This window comes from Stegostoma tigrinum, chromosome 46 (genome assembly GCF_030684315.1).
Source record: "Stegostoma tigrinum isolate sSteTig4 chromosome 46, sSteTig4.hap1, whole genome shotgun sequence".
Lineage (NCBI taxonomy): Eukaryota > Metazoa > Chordata > Chondrichthyes > Orectolobiformes > Stegostomatidae > Stegostoma > Stegostoma tigrinum.
This window is the reverse complement of record NC_081399.1, coordinates 9,243,801-9,268,114: the sequence shown is the minus strand read 5'-3', so window position 1 is coordinate 9,268,114 and position 24,314 is coordinate 9,243,801. Positions and strand designations below refer to the sequence as shown.

The following is a 24,314-nucleotide window of genomic DNA, read 5'->3' as shown; positions in this document are numbered from 1 at the left end:
AGATTGATTGTCCTGAGCAAAGGTCACTGCCAGATAGTGGCTTAGTTCCATCAGAGTCATCCAAGAGTGTCCAAAATGAAGATGTTGTTGAGAAGTTATGTCTGGTGGCCAGGATTGGATGCCGACGTAGCAACATTGGTGGGCCAGTACCCAGAGTGCCAATAAGGACAAACATCACCACCAGCAGTTCCCCTATATCTATGGGAATGGTTGGGTATACCCTGGACTTGATTATGCATCGATGATACAGGTCCTTTCATGGCTTCCATGTTCTTAGTCATTGTGGATGTCCACTCAATGTGGTAGAACACGTGTAGAGTTCATTCATCAAACACAGGGATGATGATTTAAAAGTTGTAAGTATCTTTTGCAATGTGCAGACTCCTGGAGGTGTTGGTCACAGACAATGGGCCGTCATTTACCCACAGACAATTCAACTATCTCCCAAAGTTGAATGGCACTCAGCATGTAAGGATAGCTCCATACCTTCCATTGTCCAGTGGTCTGGCGGAAAGAGCATTCAAACTTTGAAGGCCGGCTTAAAGGAACAATCTATTGTTTCAATCAACTACAAACTGTCCTAGTTCCTGTTTGATTATTGGACCACACCTCATGCAAATAAAGGGACAGCTCCAATAAAGTTGCTAATGGGGGCAAGTTACCACACCAGGTTAAACCTGATCTTCCTGGACCTGGAGCGGAATGGGGGAAAGGTGAAACGGCATCAGGTATCCCAATGCCGGACACAAGGTGCATCTAAGCGAGAGAGGCAGCTTACTTCAAGGTGTGAAGTTTGGTGTTGATTCTGAACAAGGCCTCACACCCAACATGCATTGTCTGACCTAAAATGTCACCTCTTCTTTACGCTGATAAAAACCTTTCGTTCTCTCAGGACCATGACTTGAAAGAATCAAAGGTGTGGTCCTCGATACCTGCATCGCTCCCAGTAGTGCCTTTCTCTTTGTAGGTTTCGTGGAACATTCTTCTTCCAATCCTAATTACTTTGCCATCTGTTTCTGGTTCAGAGACAGAAAAACAGGACTACTGGACTTTCAAAATGGCTTTCAGCTCATCAGTTTTTTGCGTATACATATTAATCAATTAAAATCTTCTAACTGATTAAAGATTTAACAGCTTCTTAGGTTTGTTCGTACATCCTCATCAATGATGTAAACCTTTTTTACCTACAAATTCTGTATCTGATACTGTCTCTTTCACTTACACCTGAAGAAGGACTGAGGCTCTGAAGGCTTGTGTTTTCAAATAAACCTATTGACTATAATCTGGTGCCATGTGATTTCTGACCTCATCATAGGCTGTATTCAAATATGGACATTCTGGGTGTTCCAGAGATGTGGATCCAGAGGCTTACCTGTAGCCTGAGGTGCTGGGTGAGGAGGCCTGAGGAGGTGCTGGGTGAGGGGGCCTGAGGAAGTGCTGGGTGAGGGGGCCTGAGGAGGTGCTGGGTGAGGGGGCCTGAGGAGGTGCTGGGTGAGGAGGCCTGAGGAAGTGCTGGGTGAGGAGACCTGAGGAGGTGCCGTGTGAGGGGTCCTGAGGAGGTGCTGGGTGAGGAAGCCCGAGGAGGTGCTGGGTGAGGGGACCTGAGGAGGTGCTGGGTGAGGGGGCAAGAGGAGGTGCTGGGTGAGGAGGCCTGAGGAGGTGCTGGGTGAGGAAGCCCGAGGAGGTGCTGGGTGAGGGGACCTGAGGAGGTGCTGGGTGAGGGGGCAAGAGGAGGTGCTGGGTGAGGAGGCCTGAGGAGGTGCTGGTTGAGGGGGCCTGAGGAGGTGCTGGGTGAGGGGGCCTGAGGAGGTGCTGGTTGAGGGGGCCTGAGGAGGTGCTGGGTGAGGGGGCCTGAGGAGATGCTGGTTGAGGAGGCCTGAGGAGGTGCTGGGTGAGGAGGCCTGAGGAGGTGCTGGTTGAGGGGGCCTGAGGAGGTGCTGGGTGAGGGGGCCTGAGGAGGTGCTGGTTGAGGAAGCCTGAGGAGGTGCTGGGTGAGGGGGCCTGAGGAGGTGCTGGTTGAGGGGGCCTGAGGAGGTGCTGGGTGTGGGGGCCTGAGGAGGTGCTGGGTGAGGGGGCCTGAGGAGGTGCTGGGTGAGGGGGCCTGAGGAGGTGCTGGTTGAGGAAGCCTGAGGAGGTGCTGGGTGAGGAGGCCTGAGGAGGTGCTGGGTGAGGGGGCCTGAGGAGGTGCTGGGTGAGGGGGCCTGAGGAGGTGCTGGTTGAGGGGGCCTGAGGAGGTGCTGGGTGAGGGGGCCTGAGGAGGTGCTGGTTGAGGAAGCCTGAGGAGGTGCTGGGTGAGGAGGCCTGAGGAGGTGCTGGGTGAGGGGGCCTGAGGAGGTGCTGGGTGAGGGGGCCTGAGGAGGTGCTGGTTGAGGGGGCCTGAGGAGGTGCTGGGTGAGGGGGCCTGAGGAGGTGCTGGGTGAGGGGGCCTGAGGAGGTGCTGGGTGAGGGGGCCTGAGGAGGTGCTGGTTGAGGAAGCCTGAGGAGGTGCTGGGTGAGGAGGCCTGAGGAGGTGCTGGGTGAGGGGGCCTGAGGAGGTGCTGGGTGAGGGGGCCTGAGGAGGTGCTGGTTGAGGGGGCCTGAGGAGGTGCTGGGTGAGGGGGCCTGAGGAGGTGCTGGTTGAGGGGGCCTGAGGAGGTGCTGGGTGAGGGGGCCTGAGGAGGTGCTGGGTGAGGGGGCCTGAGGAGGTGCTGGGTGAGGGGGCCTGAGGAGGTGCTGGTTGAGGAAGCCTGAGGAGGTGCTGGGTGAGGAGGCCTGAGGAGGTGCTGGGTGAGGGGGCCTGAGGAGGTGCTGGGTGAGGGGGCCTGAGGAGGTGCTGGGTGAGGGGGCCTGAGGAGGTGGCAGTGACATCGCAAGCTACAAGGTGAAGCAACGCCCCAACGCCCTGTGTTACTGACTGTATTTCTAATGGTGTTTACCCTGCATGCCTGGACTATAACTCAGCAACTGTTTTCTTGTAGAGTCCAGCTGCGTCCAGATATCACTTAGTAAATACACTCATCCAGTGTCCAACTGTATCTCCACTGATACTCATTTGGTGTTTCCTCACGCTATCACATCTAAGAAAACATTTACGTTCACCTGATCAACTTGAAAGATGACAGACACCCTTCAAACAACAATGCGTCATCTTCACTAACATCAAGCAAAGTGAGAAAAAAAACTTTCCACCTTGTGGTCTGGACTTTTAACTTTTAGAATTTTGTTCGCCCTGCCTCTATATTTTTATCCACCTATTGCATATGTGTGAAACCATTCAACTTCTGTCTGTCTGAGTTGGGATCTGTGTGCGTGTATTTTGGGTTTTAAAGTTACAGTAATTAAGGTGCATTCATTAGAAACAGTTTTATTTCTGCTCCTGTTGAAGTTGTGCACTTCCTGCAGACTAAAGGGGTGGCCATGGGCACCCGCATGGGCCCCAGCTATGCCTGCCTCTTTGTAGGTTACGTGGAACAGTCCCTCTTCCGCACCTACACAGGCCCCAAACCCCACCTCTTCCTCCGATACATTGATGACTGTATCGGCGCCGCCTCTTGCTCCCAAGAGGAGCTCGAACAGTTCATCCACTTCACCAACACCTTCCACCCCAACCTTCAGTTCACCTGAGCCATCTCCAGCACATCCCTCACCTTCCTGGACCTCTCAGTCTCCATCTCAAGCAACCAGCTTGTAACTGATGTCCATTTCAAGCCCACCGACTCCCACAGCTACCTAGAATACACCTCCTCCCACCCACCCTCCTGCAAAAATTCCATCCCCTATTCCCAATTCCTCCGCCTTTGCCGCATCTGCTCCCACGATAAGACATTCCACTCCCGCACATCCCAGATGTCCATGTTCTTCAAGGACCGCAACATCCCCCGCACAGTGATCGAGAACGCCCTTGACCGCGTCTCCCGCATTTCCCGCAACACATCCCTCACACCCCGCCCCCGCAACAACCGCCCAAAGAGGATCCCCCTCATTCTCACACACCACCCCACCAACCTCCGGATACAACGCATCATCCTCCGACACTTCCGCCATCTACAATCCGACCCCACCACCCAAGACATTTTTCCATCCCCACCCCTGTCTGCTTTCCGGAGATACCACTCTCTCCGTGACTCCCTTGTTCGCTCCACACTGCCCTCCAACCCCACCACACCCGGCACCTTCCCCTGCAACCGCAGGAAATGCTACACTTGCCCCCTCACCTCCTCCCTCACCCCTATCCCAGGCCCCAAGATGACATTCCACATTAAGCAGAGGTTCACCTGCACATCTGCCAATGTGGTATACTGCATCCACTGTACCCGGTGTGGCTTCCTCTACATTGGGGAACCAAGCGGAGGCTTGGGGACCGCTTTGCAGAACACCTCCGCTTGGTTCGCAACAAACTACTGCACCTCCCAGTCGCAAACCATTTCCACTCCCCCTCCCATTCTTTAGATGACATGTCCATCATGGGCCTCCTGCAGTGCCACAATGATGCCACCCGAAGGTTGCAGGAACAGCAACTCATATTCCTCTTGGGAACCCTGCAGCCTAATGGTATCAATGTGGACTTCATCAGCTTCAAACTCTCCCCTTCCCCTGCTGCATCCCTAAACCAGCCCAGTTCGTCCCCTCCCCCCACTGCACTACACAACCAGCCCAGCTCTTCCCCCCCACCCACTGCATCCCAAAACCAGTCCAACCTGTCTCTGCCTCCCTAACCTGTTCTTCCTCTCACCCATCCCTTCCTCCCACCCCAAGCCGCACCCCCATCTCCTACCTTCTAACCTCATCCCACCTCCTTGACCTGTCCGTCTTCCCTGGTCTGACCTATCCCCTCCCTACCTCCCCACCTATACTCTCTCCACCTATCTTCTTTTCTCTCCATCTTCGGTCCCCCTCCCCCTCTCTCCCTATTTATTCCAGAACCCTCACCCCATCCCTCTCTCTGATGAAGGGTCTAGGCCTGAAACGTCAGCTTTTGTGCTCCTGAGATGCTGCTTGGCCTGCTGTGTTCATCCAGCCTCACATTTTTATTAACTATGAGAAGGAGTTGGTCAAAGCAGGAGGGTGCTGTACTTAAATGTGTGAATATAAAAAACACGGTAAATGAATTTGTAGAGTGTGAGGCAGTATTGTAAGATTGCCACTGCAGAGGTGGATGCCAGGAATCACTATCAGATGCCAAATGTTCAATCAATTTCTGTCATGCCACTGCAGTTACGAATATAACACAATGGCACTGTCGTCATCATACATCTTGCAGGACTCACACTCAAAATATAAAAGGAGCTACAACTCTCAGCAGCTCACTGACATTTCATCGCAACAAGGAGAATGTGCACAGAGACAGGGACTCAAGTGCAAATGGTGACTTCTTGAATGTAACTCATTTTTGAGTGCAGCCCTGCTCAAATGCTCTGGTCAGATTTCCTGGCCTCAACCAATGTGACTGTTAACATCAAAAGGTTTTCAGCAGAAAGAAGCCACGATGCACATGATTGATGCTTCTCTTAAGCTGAACAGCATTGAGAGGCTTCATCTTAACACTCTAAGTGTTAATGCTAAATGATGGCTTAGTTATGAAAGAACTAGGTAACGAATGATGTTTGAATTAACTTTAGCTTGGAGAAGTCCAACCCACCAGATGTTACATATATTATGTTTGTGAATGGATCTGCTTCCCATTTTTGCCTCAATAGATTGAGTCTATGAACATAATCCCAGCTGGCTGAGGTGTGAATGAGTACTCATGACATGCTAATGAATGCAAAAGAAGCTCCAAAGATGACAATCAGTAAGCTCAACCTAATATAATAAAATGTGAGGCTGGATGAACACAGCAGGCCAAGCAGCATCTCAGGAGCTTTTGTGCTCCTGAGATGCTGCTTGGCCTGCTGTGTTCATCCAGCCTCACATTTTATTATCTTGGAATTCTTCAGCATCTGTAGTTCCCATTATCTCAGTAAGCTCAACCTACCTGTATTGTCTTGAGAACTTCACAGCAAAGGTTTAACCCTTTCGCAGGGAAATACGCCATTGCCATAACCTTTCATTCTTTTCTCCCTCGTGTGTTCAAACAAGTGAGTTTAACATCACCTAGTCAAAATTCACAAGACTCCCGTACTCTAGAGAAATCAGGGTTTACGGGAATGCAGTGAACATCTCGGCATGGAAAGGGAATTGGTTAATGGACAGGAAGTCAGGTTAAATAGGACGTTCTAAGGGTGGCAAGCTGTAAACCATGGAATTCCTCAAGGACCAGTGCTTGGGTCTCATAAATTTACAATGTGCTGTAAATGATTTTGACAAGACACAGCAAGTAATGTACATAAGTTTGCTGACAATAGAAAACTCAGGAAAGAGAAGCTAGGAGGCAAACACAAAAGGTAACAAAAAGATACAGACGGGTTAAGTGAGTGAGCAACAAATAGAATATAGTGTGGAGAAGTGTGAGGTGATCTAGTTTGGTAGGAAAATTTTTAAAAACGAAACATTTGTTAAATATTGGGAATTTATTAAATGTGGAGATTTGTGTGCTCTTGCGCCGTCAAATGCAAAGAATTAATGTGAAGAGTTCAGGATGACATGGTGAAAGTAAGTGGTACTATCACCCTCATTACGTTGAATATAAGGCCAGACGTAACCAAAAGACTTTGGACCAAAAGTAGGCCATTTAACCACCGAGTCTGCTCTACCATTCAGTGAGATTGTGCTGGTCTGATATTCACAACTCCAATTTCCTCACACCCCTACATTCCCTAAGGATTAAAATTCTGTTTATGTCAGCCTTGAAGTATGAGAATGAGGGTCTTGCTGCAATTGTATACAGCTTTGGTGAGACCAGACCTGGAGTACTGTGACTATTTTGTCTCTTTAAAGAGGAAAGGATGTAACAATATTCTCACAAGGGCGTAGATTGTCTCATGACATAATTCAATTAGAAGAGGTGTACAGTCTCAGGAGTTTCGAAAAATATGAGGTGAACTCATTGTACAGAATGCACAGAACAGAGCAGATGGGCTGAATGTCCTCTCACTGCTGTAATAACTTTGTGACTCTCCATTTTAATGAAGAAGTTGGGTGTGGAGATATCCTGTCTGACACACAGGAGATAGCAGATAGGCTGAATGATCTGTTTCTGTGCTGGGAACTCTACGTCAGCCCCCCACAGACTGGGACAGAGAGGGAACAATTTTTCTCACCCATAGGACTGCTACTGCTGAGTGTAATTAGGATCTTTCCACAATGAGACTTAAAACAGACATATTGTCGTCCATCTGTGACCTACGGAAACAGACCATTCGGGCCAACAAGTTCTTGCTTGTAGTCATGTTGTATTCTGGGGAGAGATTGATTGTTGAGGTTCGATGGTTTCATACATGTAAATATCATATGGTTTTGGATGTCTCTGGAGTTTAGAGGAATTTGAGGTGATGTCACAGAAACATGAAATTCTTATAGGGTTTGATGGAGTTGGTGGGGATGTTGAGTGTCTGTTTTATTCCCAACAAGAGAGCCTGGAACTGGGTAACAGGGAGGATGAAAAGGCAGTGGTTGCAGTATTAGGTAAGGGGTCATCGCTGATCACTATGATGAGGAAAAATATCTTCATCCATCAACAAGAAAACATTCATCAGCTAGTGAAGGTTACACTCATGTGATAGAGTCTCACTGACTCTGATGCTTCCTTTCCTGAGTCCAGTTCTACAATTGCCTTGTAATCCCCACATCTCCTTCCATCTGTCAATGATTTTGAGACTGACGTTTCTGGGATGAAGATTTGTCTGTTTCTTCTCCTCCTCAGTGCCATATTTCACTTGCCCACATGTGTATGGAGCTATTTTGATGCTGTATGAATATTGTTTCCAGACAGTCTCATCATCCATCAATCTGTTTGGAACGACAAGTGGTAGGGAGACTGGTTGACCCAGGGATGTATGCACAGAGGGACAGATGACTGTGAACTGAGGGAACACAAGGATACAGTTAGTCAGTGTGGAACAAGGCAAGCTCAGTCATGGAAGGCAATATTACATAAATAGAAAACTCCCTGTTGAATACCTCAAGAAAGGTTCACAAAGAATTACTTCTGAACTGAAGCCCCTGATAACAATGAGAGAAATTGTGGCAAGTAACTAATGCAGTGGTTAAGTAAAGAGGAGAATCATTCTGCATTGTCCCATCAAATAGTCCCAGGACAGGGACAGCACAGAATTCAATACTACATTGTCCGTATCAAACATTCCCTGGAAAAGTACAGCACAGGGTTAAATACAGAGTAAATCTCCATGTGTACTGTAACAAAAACAGAAATTGTTGGAGAAATTCAGCAGGTCTGGCAGCATCAGTGAATAGAAAGCAGAGTTAATGTGTCAGGTTCAGTGACCCTTCAAAACAGAATATTCTACTCGTACTCATATTCTAGTACTTCCATCCTTATTAATATTTTAGTGATTCGTCACTGTTTTATGTATTCTTTCCAATCTTCTGACTTGCTGCCCATCTTTATAGAATTATATGTCTTCTCTTTGAGTTTGATACTGTCTTTGTCTTTTGTAGTTAACTGCAAATGGAGGTCCATCCCTTGGAATTTTTCTTATTCATTGGAATGTATTTAGTCTGTGCATTTTGGAATATCTCCTTAAATGTTTTCCACTGCTCTCTATTGACCTATCCCTTAACCTAAATTGCCAGTTCACTTGTGCTAGCTTCGTTTTCATGCCTTCATAACTGGCCTAGTTTAAATTCAACATAGTATCCTTGGATCCACACCTCTCCCTTAAACTGCAAGTAATGTTCAGTCATATTATGGTCACTATTGCTCAGTGGCAATTTCACTACAAGGTCTGTAATTAATCCTATCTCACCGGTCAAAACTAGGTCCGCTATAGTCTGCTGTCAGGGTGCTGCCATATCATGATGCTCTAAGAAATTGTCCTGAAAACATTCAATGAATTCCTTATCTAAACTACTTTTTGCCCATCTTATGTTTCCAGTCTATATATTGGTCAAAATGCCCCATGATAATTGCTTACCCTTTTGACAAGCTCACCTTATTTCTTTCTTGATGCCTGTCCTACTACCAGAAGGGCTGTATACAACTGCCAAGTGACCGCTTACCATTGGTCATTTCTACCCGAACTGCTTCTGTATGCTGGTTTTCTGAATTTGGGTCATCCCCATCTATTGCACTAATAAAATCTTTAACTAACAGAGCCGTGACTTCGCCTTCTCCTAGCTTCCCGTTCTTTCTAAATGCTCTACCCTTCAATATTTAGGTCTCAGTCAAGGTCATTCTGCAGCCATTGTCTCAGTAATAGCTACTAGCTCACACTTCTTTATCTCAATTTGTGCTCTTAGTTCATCCATTTTATTTCAAATGCTACCTGTATTCAAATACAGTGCCTTAAGCTGTGTCCTTTTATTATTTCTGTCATCTCTAGCATATCTGCTGATTTGCTGTTACATCTATATTTTCTGTTCCTTCCTGTTATTGAATGTTTAACATTTCCCGCAGTAACTTTTTTCCTGTGTTGCATTTTCCCCACTCCTCGACTCACCACAACATCCCAAATTTGGGCCTTCACACTCGCTAGTTATTTTAAAACCCATTCTACTGTTTAAGTTATGCAATTCAGGTATAGACAGTTTCACCATCACAGATCCTACTTTCTCCACTGTTGGTGTTAGAGTCCCACAACCTGGAGTCTGTCTCTCCCACACCAGTCTTTCAGCCACACATTCATCTCTCTAACCTTGTATACCCTGTACCAATTTGTATGTGAGTCCAATAATAATCCAGAGGTCATTACTTTTGAAGTTCTGCTTCTTAATTTAGTGCTTAGATCCTCATACTGACTATGCAGAATGCCTTTCTGAGTTCTATCTATGTGATTGGTACCTACGACAGTTGGAACCCTCCTCTACCACTGCAAGTTCTTCTCCTGAATCATGGCACTGGGCAAACAACCCAGCTAACTAGACTCATGCTCTTTGCCGCAGCAAACAGTCTTTCCCTAGCTATGCGGTCCTGTTGACCTCTCCATTCCTTTTTGCTCCTGCCTGCTGGATGGCTTCCATAGTAACAAGGTCATTTCGCTCATCCATCCCACATCACTGACCGCACCCCCGCCCCCCACCCCGCTCCCCCTCGCCCTCACCTAAATGACTTCATGGAACTTCATTGTCCTTTGGAGAATTGAAGAGGCTCACACTCCTGCACTTCTGTCCTCTGAGTCTACTTACCTGCCTTACTTGTAATCTGCTGTGCCTGACCGCTGACCATATTAGAATATCCTACCCTAAGAGGTGTGACTGACTCTTAGTACAAAGAATCCAGGAAATCTTCCCACTCCCTGATGCATAACAGTTTCTGTAGCTCAGTCTGCAGATCATAACTCTGAACTGAACTGCTCAAACGTCAAACATGCACAGCAGATATGTTTGCCCTGGATAATAATGATACTCTTGAGCTCCCGCATGTTGCAGCTTTGACACACCAGCTGTACTGACATTTTTCAGAATTTTTAATCAATTATTTACTTCGTTATTCAATTATTGATCTTGCATTTTATGTCTTATGTTAACTCAACCACTAATGCATACGCCATTTAAAACTAGCGAACAGATTAGGTTTCAACCAGTTAAACAGGTGCTCATTGTTGATAAATGTTTGTGTCAATTCTGATGTTTGACCTTCCTGCCTTCAAATGCTGCTTTTCCAGTTTAATATAGAGTAAAGCTCCCTTGACACTGTCCTCATCGAACACTCCCAAGACAGGGACAGCTTGGGGTTAGATACAGAGTAAAGCTGCCTCTACACTGTCCCCATCAAACACTCGCAGGACAGGGACAGCATGGGGTTAGATACAGAGTAAAGCTGCTTCTACACTGTCCCCATCAAACACTCACAGGACAGGGACAGCATGGGGTTAGATACAGAGTAAAGCTCCCCCCACTATTTGAAACTGAGCTGTCCTCATCAAACATTCCAAGGGCAGGAACAGCACAGTGTTAGATACAGTGTTTTTTTTACTATTGTTGTTTCTGGCCTAGCCAAAGCTTAAAGAATCTAAGGGCTTCAAAATGTCTTGGAGATGGTTTTTCTTTTGCTACGTAAAGGTAAAGACACCTTAGCCCTGCTATCTTAATGGAGAGAGAAGACTGGTGGTGGTCTAACCAGAGGGTCACCCCACGTCAGGCAAGGGGAGAGGTTGAGAAGGAGACTCCTTCATGATAATCTCAGGCTCCACAGGAATTAACCTCAATTGTTGATGTCGTTTCTCCCTGATGCTAGCTCACAATGAAAAAACAAAAGTCTGAATAGCTGATTCTACACTGACAACCTGAAAAATGTCGTGGTTAAATCTGACCAAAATGGAGGTTGCTACGTGAACTTTTAGCAGTAAATGAAGGCAGGAAGTAGTTGACCCTAAAGAAAAAAATGCAGAATGCAAGTGATCTTAAGGAGGAGCGAGAGAGAAATAGCGAAAGCAATAGATAGAGAGATGAACACAAAGTGGTTATAGGGACAGAGAGAGGATAGCAAAATGGGTCATTGCTCATTATTTCAGGGTGTAGGCTAGTAAAGCTACAAGTGAGTATGTGAAAACCTGATTGGCATCTCAACCAATTCCGTGCCTTTGGAAATGGAATGGGTTGTTGAAAGTTTTTTTTGTTATCAATAAAGGGAGCATGGAAAGTCACATAGAGTAAATGGAAAACTCTTCTTATATGTGAGTTTGACTTCATAAATACAGGCAGAGCTATAAGCAGTGGTAGGAAACTGAATAAAGGAACAGAATGCGTCATGTGTGGTTGGAGCAAAGTGTGTAAAGTAAAATTATGAGAGATATGTCTACAATAGGCGTCACTCACAGAGAAGAGTATGAGGGAGGAGGAGTGGGTCTCTCAAACAGTACAGAGCGAATGAGGGGGTCACTCAGAACAGTAAGCGAAATGAGGTGTCACTCCATTAAAGGGGTACCGAGAAACCGAGATAGTCTGGCACAGAAGGAATCACATAATTGGCCGGATACGGGGAATGCACCGAGAGGCTCTACACAGCCTGCGGTATGGGGATGGTATACTTGTCTAAGTAGGATACATTTTCTTTCAGATGCATACGTCTTTCCGTCTAACCGCTTCCTCATTTTGCAGTCTGGTTACTTCCTCCTCTCTCTCGATGGCGATGTGTCATTTGAATCTGAGACGGGCTTGTGAGCTACTTATTATCTCTGCCTTCTGTGTTGGTGGGTAACAATTTTTATATCCATTTTAATTTAAAGATCAGCTCACACATGTCCTGAACCTTTCCACTGCACATACATGTAAAGACTATTCCGCCCACTGTGCTTATCGAACTGGAGAATTTAACCTGGCAAATTGTCTAAAATCCATTCCATCTCAGCTTCTCCTTTATTCCCTGTCTCTCTGGCTCCACCCATGGAACACTATAAGTTCCATCTTCAGCTCCATCACATTCAAATTCCTCATCCTTGATCACATCCTCCCTACGTAGGCTCAGCAAATAGGCTCTGTGTCATCTCAGGCCTGTGGTTTCTTGCTCTGCTTTGACCTGTTCATGCTGGACTAACTCTTCCATCACTGGGGCAGCACAGTGGCTCAGTCGTTAGCACTGCAGCCTCAAAGTGCCAGGGACCCAGGTTTGATTCCAGCCTCGGGTAACTGTCTGTGTGGAGTTTGCACATTTCCCTGTGTCTGCGTGGGTTTCCTCCGGGTTTCTCCCACAGTCCAAAGACGTGCAGGTTAGGTGGATCAGCCATGCTAAATTGTCCATAGTGTTCAGGAGTGTGTGGGTTATAAGGGGATGGGTCTGGGTGGGATGCTGCAAGGGGCAGTGTGTGGACACGTTGGGCCAAAGGGCCTGTTTCCACACTGTAGGGAATCTAATCTAAAAGAATCTAATCTAAACTGAACAGTTACCGTTATTTTTTTTAGATACGCGAGGTTATTGAAGGTCGTGGAGACTTACATAGACAAATTTCAAGTATGAATTCTGTGTCTAACTCCAACTAACGTGTCCTGAGTCAGTGGTCAGTGTCCTTTCAGTTTAAAAGAGGAGAAGGAGCTTTATTCTGTATTTAACACCGTGCTGTATCTGTCCTGGGCGTGTTTGATGGGGACAGTGCAGAGACCGTTACTCTGTATCTAACCCCGTGTTGTGCCCGTTCTGGAACAATTTCATGGGGACAGTGTAGAAGAGTGCTACGTTCAGTTCAAAAGAGTAGAGAGGGCTTCACTCAGTATCTAACCACGTGCTGGTGTTGGTTAGCTCAGCTGGCTGGGCTAAAACAGTGAGGAGCTGGAGGAACACAGCAGGCCAGGCATCTTCAGAGAGCAGGAAAGCTGACATTTTGGGTCAGGACCCTGCTTCAGAAATGGGGGAGGGGAAGGGGACTTGGGAAGGTAGGTGGATGGTGATAGGTGAGTGCAGGTAGGCAGTGGTGGGGATTGGTCAGTGAGCTGGGAGGAGCGGATAGGTGGGAGAGAAGATGGACAGATCAAGGAGGCAGGGATAAGAGGGAGGGGTTGGATGTGGGATGAGGTGGGTAGACTTTGAAGCTAGTAAAGTCCACATTGAGACCATTGGATTGTGGGCTCCTGAGGCGGAATATGAGGTGCTGCTCCTCCAGCTTTAAGGTGGCATTGTTGTGACACTGGAGGAAGGAAATATCGTCCAGGGAGTGGGAGGGAGAATTGTAGTAGTTATCTGGAAGGCGTTATCGTTTGTCGCGAACCAAGCGTAGGTCCTCTACAAAGTGGTCTCCAAGCTTGGTCTCATTGATGTAGAGGAGGCCACATCCAGAACAGTGGCTACAATAGGGGGAGCACAGTGGCTCAGCGGTTAGCACTGCAGCCTCACAGCGCCAGGGACCAGGGTTCGATTCCACCCTCAGGCAACTGCATGTGCAGAGTTTGCACATTCTCCCTGTGTCTGCGTGGGTTTCCTCCGGGTGCTCCAGTTTCCTCCCACAGTCCAACGATGTGCAGGTTAGGGTGGATTGGCCATGCTAAATTGCCCTTAGTGTTCAGGGATGTGTAGATTAGGTGGGTTATAGGGGGAATGGGTCTGGGTGGGATGCTCTGAGGTTCGGTGTGGACTTGTTGGGCCAAAGGGCCTGTTTCCACACTGTAGGGAATCTAAATAGACCACATTAGTGAACGTGCAGGTGAACAGCTGTCTGATGTGGAAAGCTTTTTTTGGGGCCTGGGATGGAGGTGAGGTGGAAGGTGTAGGGGCAGGTGTAGCACTTCCTGTGGTTGCAGGGAAAGGTGCCGGGGATGATGGAGCTAGTGGGGAGTGTGGAGTGGACAAGGGAGTCATAGAGAGTGGTCTCTCCGGAAGGCAGATAACGGTGGGGAGAGAAATATATCCTTCATAGTGGAGTCAGATTGCAGGTGGCAGAAGTGACAGATAATGATGTATTGAATCCGGAGGTTAATGGGGTGATATGTGAGGACACGGAGGATTCTGTCTTTACAGAGAGAGAGAGTTCTGTCTTTGTTTTCATTGCGAGGAGGGGGATGCGCTGTTCCCAATGTGGCCTCCTCTACATCTGTGAGACCAAACAGAGGCTTGGAGACTGCTTTGCAGAGACCTGTGTTGGGTTCACAATAAATGACAACACCTTCTAGTTGCCAACCACTTCGACTCACCCTCCCACTCCCTGGACAACATGTCCATCCTGGGCCTCCTCCAGTATCACAACGATGCCACCCGGAAACTGAAAGAGCAGCACCTCATATCCTGCCTTGAGAGCCTACAATCCAATGGTCTCAATGTGGACTTTACTACCTTCAAAATCTCCCCAATCCTGGCCTCATCCCATGACCAACCCTCCCCCTTATCCCTGCCTCCTTGATGTACCCATCGTCTCTCCCACCTATCCACTCTTCCAACCTCACTGACCAATCCCCACCACTGCCTATCTGCACTCACCTATCACCATCCACCTACCTTCCCCAGCCCAACCACCCCTCTGAGCCCCCTTCCCCTCCCCCATTTCTGAAGAAGGGTCCGGACCCGAAATGTCAGCTTTCCTGCTCCTCTGATGCTGCCTGGCCCGCTGTGCTCCTCCATCTCCAGACTGTGTTATCTCAGAATCCAGCATTGGCAGCTCTTACCATCTCTCAGTCGGCAGGGCGCCTGGTCTCTGATGCAGAGGAGCACTCACAATGTGCATTCAATTTCTGAACTGGCTCAGGTTTCCATTAAACTTCCTCATTGTTAACCTTGTCCCCCAGGTTAAAATACCACCAGTTATCATCCTCTCTCTCTCTCTCTCTCTATGAGGAGAGTCTTCACTTTGCATCTAACCCCGTGCTGTCCCTGTCCTGGGAGTGTCTGATGGGGGGGACAGTGTAGAGGGAGCTTTACTCCGTATCGAACACCGTGCTGCCCCTGTCCCTGGGAGTGTCTGATGGGGGGACAGTGTAGAGGGAGCTTTACTCTGTATCTAACCCCATGCTGTCCCTGTTCTAGGAGTGTCTGATAGGGGGACAGTGTAGAGTGAGCTTTACTTTGTATCTAACCCCATGCTGTCCTGTTCTGGCAGTGTCTGATGGGGGGACAGTGCAGAGGGAGCTTTACTCTGTATCTAACCCCGTGCTGTCCCTGTTCTAGGAGTGTCTGATGGGGGTACAGTGTAGAGGGAACTTTACTCCGTACCTAACCCCATGCTGCCCCTGTTCTGGAAGTGTTTGATGGGGACAGTGTAGAGGGAACTTTACTCCGTACCTAACCCCCGTACTGCCCCTGTTCTAGGAGTGTTTGATGGCGACAGTGTAGAGGGAGCTTTACTCCGTACCGAACCCCGTGCTGCCCCTGTTCTGGAAGTGTTTGATGGGAACAGTGTAGAGGGAGCTTGACTCTGCAATGATTAACTTGCCTGATTTCTGTACATTGTATCGATAATTAGATCCAAAGCAATTCTTGTCTTGTTCCACACTGACTGACCGTGTCCTCTTGTTCCCTCAGGTCAGAGTCAGTCCTTCTATCCGCCTGTGAATGGATCCCTGGGCCAGTCGGTCTCCCTATCTGTAGAGGTGCCAAACAATACGACGGTTTCTGAGGTTAGCTGGACACAATCTTCAACCAAAACCAAAATTGTTGGATTGGCAAGAGGCAGCATTGAATATTTTGGCAGTGAAGAGTACAAGAAACGGATATATTTTCATCCTGGGAACTTCAGTCTCCAAATCAGTGACTTACGGAGAGAGGATACTGGGCAATATGAGGTAACTGTAACTGTAACTTCAGGAAAACAAAAAATTGAGACAGTTCAACTGGATGTTTACGGTGAGTAAAACTATCGAACCTGCCTTGCTTTCACCTCTTATGGACCCTGTTTCATGATGGGGGGAGGTGATTTCCTAGTGGTATTATCACAAGAGCGATAATTCAGACCCGGGTTCGAATTCCACAAACTTCTGGAATTAAGTCTAATGATGATCGGGAAACCATAGCGAATTGTCTGAAAAACCCATATTCGCTAATGTCTTTCTGTGATAACAAGGTGTGGAGCTGGACGAACACAGCAGGCCAGGGCAATGTGCCACTTTTAATTACCTGGAATGATCCTGCCATTATCTCTCTGCCTGTATATTCTGTGCCTGTGTGCCTCCCTCCACTTCACCTGACAAATGCTTGTGATGTTAAGCAAACCTGTTGGATTATAACATGATGCGGTGGGACTTCAGATTCTGGGTTTTCCATGTTTTACTAGGATCATCTGGTCTCAGACGACCAGCTCCTTGGTCCTGGGGCTGGACATAAAGGAGACTGGGGTCCCAACCCCCAGGAACAGAAAAGGTTAAGGGACAGACAGTGGGAACTGCAGATGCTGGAGAATCTGAGATAACAAGGTGTGGAGCTGGATTAACACAGCAGGCCAAGCAGCATCAGAGGAGCAGGAAGACTGACGTTTCGGGCCGAGACTCTTCTCTCAGAAATGGGGTCTTTCTGGAGAAGAGTCTAGACCCGAAACGTCAGCTTTCCTGTTCCTCTGATGCTGCTTGGCCTGCTGTGTTCCTCCAGCTCCACACTGTGTTATCTCGGATTGCCCAGCATCTGCAGCTCCTGCTGTCTCTGGGTGTGTTTCTGCACCTTTTTGAGACTCTATTGAGATGAAACGTGTTACGAACCAGCGCAACGTTATCCTTCAACAGCAAACATGGGGAGGAAAGGTGAACAGCTTTCAGATGTTTGCAAAAGCGGTTGCAAACTAGCCCCTAGCAGTAGGAACCGACGCCAGGAAACATGTTCGCACTATTACATTTCGGTAACATTGACCTGCCCGAGACATTTCCCAGAGTTGTTCCCAGCAGTGAGGAGTTTGGGTCAGGAATATGCTTGCCCGAGACTATGGAGGAAGCTTTAAACAAAATACAGGGAAAGCACGAGGCTGTTGTAGAAGGGAGTCCGCGCCAGGCTACAGTTGGGGGGGTGGGGGGCGGTGGTGGGATTTCAGGGGCTGCCTTCCCTTGGGATTTTCCTGCTGCTGTGCAGATCTCCGATGCCTTTCCACTCCCACGATTTGCAGAGGCGATGGTCAACGTGAATGCCCGGCTTGAAGGAAGGATGCCGAGGAGAGGGGCCACAGCACGGACACCAGAGGCTGACCGGCCGGCCGCTCGCTGACAACGCTGCGAAAACGGGAGTCACAAATAAAACGGGAAACACAGCTCGCTGCTGAGCCCCGGCCACAGCGTCGCGGGCGTCGTGTCCTCCGAGTGACTCGCCCATCGCCAGCTCGGCCAAAAGCAAGTGATGCTGGGCCGAGCGAAACCACAAAACCCCCAGACACAGACCCAGTGCAAACACGGCAGCCAGGAGCATGAACGTAAAGGCGGCGGAGAGGCATAGCCCCATCAATTTGTCCACCAAACACCAGACAGAAAGGCATCAGTTCCTGCTCACACCAAGAAACAACTAGTAGCAAGCCACCCAAAAGACTGGCAACGTTTCAAACTGTTGAGTCTCCCTGGTCGGACGGAACTGTTCCAAGTTCCAGAAAAAAACAGCTAGAAAGGGAACGATGACAGGGTTCACCTGCAGACCAAGCTCCCCTGGACCTTCCGAGGAGGCAGGCTCAGCCAAAGGCAGGGGCTCGCTCCCCCCACCCACAGAGAAAGAAAGAGAGGAAGCAGCTTCTCAGTCCCACAGAGCCAGACAGAGAGGGTCTGCGTAAATCTACGGCAGACTCAGGAACATGAGACCTCATTGTTGTGCCGCCTGCTTAGTGCCAGGGTTTGAGACACCTGCTCAGGGCTGGAGAGCAGCTTCCATTGGGATGGGGAGGATACGGTCATCGTGGTCTTAGCCCATGCCAAGAATGTAGGCGAACAAAGAAGGGCATTCTGCATTGTCATAGTGAGGAAGTATGCGCCAAATTAAGAACCTGAACCTCAAAGGCAATAATCTGTGAATTAATTCCTGAACCTTTGTATGTTGGCAGAGTGAAACTCAGCATGTGAGATGAATTTAATGCTCGAAGCCTGGTTTGGGAGAAGTGGTTTCCCTCTTTGGGTCATGGGTACAAACACTGGGAAATGTGAGAACTGTGCTGTTGTGTCAGTTCTCCACCTAAGTATATGGCTGTTCTAGTGACCACCAGAACTATGGAAGTAGAGAATATTTAAATTCGCATCGTGGCAGGGAAAAATCAAATTTGGGAACATATAAATAGAAGAAGGGAAGAGAGAGAGGCATCGACATGGCAAGTGAGAAACCTTACAAAATGATTATTTAAGAGTAAATCAACAACTAGAGGTGACAAAAATAATAAAATGGCCAAAACCAGATGCTTTGTACTTGAATGTATGTAGCATTCAAAACAAAACCGATGAAATGAGCGCATATATAGAAACACATAAATACAATCTGGTCAAATTTGTACAGAAATAGCTGGTGAAGGACATGAATGGGGAACTGAATGATGAAGAATAAAGGGCATTTAGGAAGGACAGAAAACTCAGAAGTGATGGAGAGGTGGCCCTGCTAATTGATGATGGAATGAGCACAAGAAAGAGGGATGAGTTTAATTTTAAAAGGAAGGACATAGAAGTGGTCTGGGTCAAGAGGAGAAAGGATAAATGCCAGAAATCACTGCAATGGCATGGTGGCTCAGTGGTTAGCGCTGCTGCCGGACAGTGTCAGGGACCTGGGTTTGATCCCAACCTTGGGTGACTGACAGGGTGGAGTTTGTACATTCTCCCTGTGTGTGCGTGCATTTCCATTGGGTGTTCCTCCCACAGGCTGGTTTCCTCCGACAGGCCAATGATGAGCAAGTTAGGTGGACTGGCCATGTTAAATTGTTTGTGGTGCTCAGGATGTGTAAGTTATGTGTGTTAGCTGCAGGGATAGGGTAGGGGGATGGCTCTGGGTGGAAAGCTTTTGGAGGGCCAGTGTGGGCATGTTGGGCACAATGGTCTGTTCCCATGCTGTGGGAATTCTGTGTTCTATGATCAGTGGCAGCGGTGTGCAGGCCACTAATAGCTACTAAACAGTAGGATCGAGAATGAGAGAAGAAACAGTGGAAACGTGTCAGAAAGGACATGGGAGATTTTATTCTGCATGTAGATTGAGCAATGGTATCATTGATTCAGTCTGTCTGATTAGCCATTAACCAACTCCAAGATAGTCAGCTCCCTCATTGGCTCAATGACATATTGCCCCAGGAAACAGTGCATAATGCTGTCTATGAATTTGTTGTAGGTTACTATTTCTTTCCAACTTGATTAACCCAATCAACATAAAGATTAAAGTCTCTCATAGTTATTGTTTTATTCTTTTCATAGGCTCCTTTATTTGTTGATTTATAGCCTATCCTGCAGAGTGGCTACTGTTTGGAGGTCTGTACACTCCTCCTAGCAACATCTTCTTTCTCTTGCTGTTTTCTCTCTCCACCTAAATGGACTGTACGTAGTTCGAGCTGAAATTATCTCAAACAATTGTCCTCATTTAATCTCTTATGAGTAATGCTCCCCCACCACCTTTTCATCCCTCCTGTCTGTCTGAGAGGTTGAATATCCCTGAATGTTAACTCCTCAGTTTTGATCTCCTTGTAGCCATGTTTCCATAACGGCTAAGAGTTCATATCCATTTATCTCAACTGGCATCAATTCATCCACTTATTCTGAATGTTTTGTGCAATAAGGTTTTAACGTTGTCTATCAGCATATTTCACCACACTTCTACGAGTCCTCATTGCAATGTGACATTCACACATTCTGTCCCTTTTTTCTGACCATAATCAGCCCCATCACTAACCTGCAATGCTACCTTCTCCTTTACCTTTGGCTTTCTAATTTCCCATACAGCTGAACTCTCCAAAACTGGAGGCCAAAACAATGCACAGTTCTCCAAGTGTGGTCTAACTGAGAGATGTGGAGACCAAAACTGTGTACAATGCTTCAAGTGTAGTCTGACTGAAGAACATAGACGCCAAAACTGTGTACAATGCTTCAAGTGTAGTCTGACTGAAGAACATAGAGGCCAAAACTGTGTACAATGCTTCAAGTGTAGTCTGACTGAAGAACATAGACGCCAAAACTGTGTACAATGCTTCAAGTGTAGTCTGACTGAAGAACATAGAGGCCAAAACTGTGTACAATGCTTCAAGTGTAGTCTGACTGAAGAACATAGACGCCAAAACTGTGTACAATGCTTCAAGTGTAGTCTGACTGAAGAACATAGAGGCCAAAACTGTGTACAATGCTTCAAGTGTAGTCTGACTGAAGAACATAGAGGCCAAAACTGTGTACAATGCTCCACTGTAGCCTAATTGAAAGATGTGGAGCTCCTTAGAGTTGCTTCATGCTCCAAGTGTGGCCTTACTGAGGGAAATGGAGACCAGAGCTTCTCTGCTTTTCAATTCTCTCTATTGCTGAAGTGGATTTCAGTGCGGTAAGTTGTGAAGAGACCATATCTTTTTATTTCTCTGTTTTTAATTCTAGACTGAAATGTGAAAAAAGGCCTATTTTAAGAACCAAGGATTGTTGAAGGATTGCTGCATTTTCTAAGACAATTTACCTGGCACCCATTGTTAGTACTGCTTATACTGCTGCTTGTTCAGGCAGTGGGGGGATGTCTAGTTACACACAGGCTGTGTGCAGATGAAGATTTAATCAGCAACAAGTAGACGCATGGTCGGTGAAGTGGCATGGTGGCAAGTTATTGATGGTAAAGGCCTCCTGCCTGCTGACAACGATGTGATTGGCTCTCATTTAGCTGAACAGGTTATGGATATGAAAGTTTCAGGAGAGGTCTTGTGATCTCTAAGAGAGAAGGAGCTGTCCCTTTTCTCTGTCGTAATAACTACCCCAAGCCTGAAGAAAGCCACGTGCTGTAACTTGTGAATTTTTTAACCAATATGTCAGAGACTTCATAAGTGTGAACCTGTCACATTGTACCTCCTGCACAGAAGAGAAAGTTACTAGAGGAGGAGAACCAAGGAGACAACGAAAGAATCAAATCCGACAAAACAAAAACTATTGAACTGCTGTTCCAGTCTTCACCATCACCCATAACCACCACGCTATTTTACGCCTGTCTGTGCATGTAAACAGAGGTGGAGTTTGTGAGTGGGAGTTAGAATTTGATGTTGTAGAGTTATATGTATGTAGTTCCTAATTGTATATCTGCAGTTGGAAACAATTTACGGATAAATATTATAACTGCTGTTAAGTAAAGCAACATGATCTGTGATTTTTATCCATGTGGTCCAAAAAACAGGTAAATTGAGGATTTTGTGAACTTTTAAAGAAAAATCTTTAACATCTTATGATGCCCCTGGGAGTAGTGGGGTGTGATTTCCAACGTGATAGCTCAGTGAGGTGTAACTATTGACAAAATCACAGCTTTACCAACCTGCATGAGTACAGTTAGAGGTGGTTCATGTGCACCTTGAGATCCCTTTGCTCAGCTATCAGCACCTCACAACTCACCAGATTGAAATTAATTTCTTTAAGAAATGCTGATATTGCTGGTGAAGTAATTTCTGTGTAAGTGATGGTGCCATAATTTATGTTGCTCATAGTCACACACTCATTCACCCTTTGCGCATGAATTTACTCATAATGATACCTGTGACTTGTTTGAACTTAATGTATGAGGGAAAGTGTCAATGTGTCTGATGGAGAAATGAGCAGGAATGAAACTTTCCCTGGTGTCGGTTTGAAGTGGGGGGATTGTGCTAGGAATTGAGTTACAAACAAGGGTTTCCAGCGCTTCCTCATGTGTTTTTGCTTTTCAAACTGAATTTCAGAGGCTGTGACAGGAACAAACGTCAACATTGGAAACATTACTAACTGCAATGTGACGCTGAGGTGCTCCGTGAACGCAGGCAGTAACGTCAGCTTCACCTGGTGGAGGGGACAGGAAGCATTGGGAAATGAGCTCACCCATCGTGTCTTTGAAAATGGAGAGAGTTCGCAGCTTTTGTTCACAGCAGAGCCCAATGAGAGAGCTGTGAGATGTGAGGCCAGCAATCCAGTCAGTCACAAAACGGCAGAGATCAAACTGGAAGATGTCTGTAAGGGAAGTGTATCTGGTGAGTGTCACAGAAAGCAATAAGCTACTGCATTCAGGCATAAAGTTTGTCCTGGGAGTGTTTACTGGGGGACAGTGTAGAGGGAGCTTTACTCTGTATCTAATCTCGTGCTGTCCCTGTCCTGGGAGTGTTTGGTGGGGCCAGTGTAGAGAGAACTTCACTCTGTATCTAACCCATCTGTCCCTGTCCTAGCAGTGCTTAATTGGGACAGTGTAGAGAAAGCTTTACTCTGTATCTGACCCCCATGCTGTCCCTGTCCTGGGAGTGTTTGATAGGGGACATTGTAGAGGGAGCTTTACTCTGGATCCTACTCCATCCTGTCCCTGTGCTGGGAGTGTTTGATGGGGGACAGTTTAGAGAGAGCTTTACTCTGTATGTAATCCCATGCTGTCCCTGTGCTGGAAGTGTTTCGTGGGGACATTGTAGAGGGAGTGTTAGATTAGATTCCCTACAGTGTGGAAACAGGCCCTTCGGCCCACACGTCCACACCGCCCCTTGCAGCATCCCACCCAGACCCATCCCCCTATAACCCACACACCCCTGAACACTAGGGGCAATTTAGCATGGCCGATCCACCAAGCCTGCACATCTTTGGACTGTGGGAGGAAACCGGAGCACCCGGAGGAAACCCACGCAGACACGGGGAGAATGTGCAAACTCCAAACACATAGTTACCCAAGGCTGGAATCGAACCTGAGTCCCTGGTGCTGTGAGGCTGCAGTGCTAACCACAGAGCCACCGTGCCGCCCTTACTTCCAGGTCAAAAGAGTAGAGAGGGCTTCACTCAGTATCTAACCTTGTGCTGTTCCTGCTCTGGAAGCGTTTGATTGGGGCAGTGTAGAGGGAGCTTTATTCTGTATCTCACCCCTTGCTGTCCCTGTCCTGGGAGTATGTGATGGGGGATAGTGTAGAGAGTGCTTTAGAACATGGAGCATAGAACATTACAGCGCAGTACAGGCCTTTCGGCCCTCGATGTTGCACCGACCTGTGAAACCAATCTGAAGCCCATTTAACCTACACTATTCCATTATCATCCATATGTTTATCCAATAACTATTTAAATGCCCTTAAAGTTGTCGAATCTACGACCATTGCAGGCAGGGCATTCCACGCCCTTACTACTCTCTGAGTAAAGAATCTGCCTCTGACATCTGTCCTATATCTTTCACGCCTCAATTTAAAGCTATATCCCCTCATGCTAGCCATCACCATCCGAGGAAAAAGGCTCTCACTGTCCACCCTATCTAATCCTCTGATCATCTTGTATGTCTGTATTAAGTCACCTCTTAACCTTCCTCTCTCTAACGAAAACAGCCTCAAGGCCCTCAGCCTTTCCTAGCAAGACCTTCCCTCCATACCAGGCAACATCCTAGTAAATCTCCTCTGCACCCTTTCCAAAGCTTCCACAGTCTTCTTATAATGCAGCGACCAGAACAGAATGCAATACTCTAAGTGTGGCCGCACCAGAGTTTTGTACAGCTGCAACATGACCTCATGGCTCTGAAACTCAATCCCTCTCCCAATAAAACCTAACACACTTTATGCCTTCTTAACAACACTATCAACCTGGTTGGCAACTTTCAGGGATCTATGCACATAGACACCGAGATCCCTCTGCTCATCGAGTGTCGACAGAGTCGAGAGAGCTTCACTATCAGTTTAGTTTCAGCTTAAAATGGTAGACAGAACTTCACTCTCTATCTGCCCCTCTGCTGCATCTACACTGCGAGTGTTTGCTGGGGATGGCGTGGAGAGAGCTTCACT

General features: G+C 47.3%; 1 protein-coding gene across 5 annotated transcripts in view; it reads left to right on the top strand.

Moving 5' to 3' along the window:
• LOC132207386 (SLAM family member 5-like) overlaps nt 1-24,314 on the top strand; it is a 36,917-nt gene that overhangs the window by 6,130 nt on the left and 6,473 nt on the right. For 2 of the 5 annotated variants that reach the window (XM_059642863.1, XM_059642864.1), the window contains exons 1-4: nt 11,886-11,925; nt 12,095-12,227; nt 15,977-16,297; nt 22,266-22,550. In XM_059642863.1, the coding sequence (XP_059498846.1) occupies nt 11,905-11,925; nt 12,095-12,227; nt 15,977-16,297; nt 22,266-22,550 (760 nt within the window). In that variant the 5' untranslated portion in view covers nt 11,886-11,904. Of the gene's footprint in view, nt 1-2,957; nt 3,148-11,874; nt 12,049-12,094; nt 12,228-15,976; nt 16,298-22,265; nt 22,551-24,314 lie in introns of those variants that run through there. The other 3 variants (XM_059642867.1, XM_059642866.1, XM_059642865.1) reach the window with 3 other exon arrangements.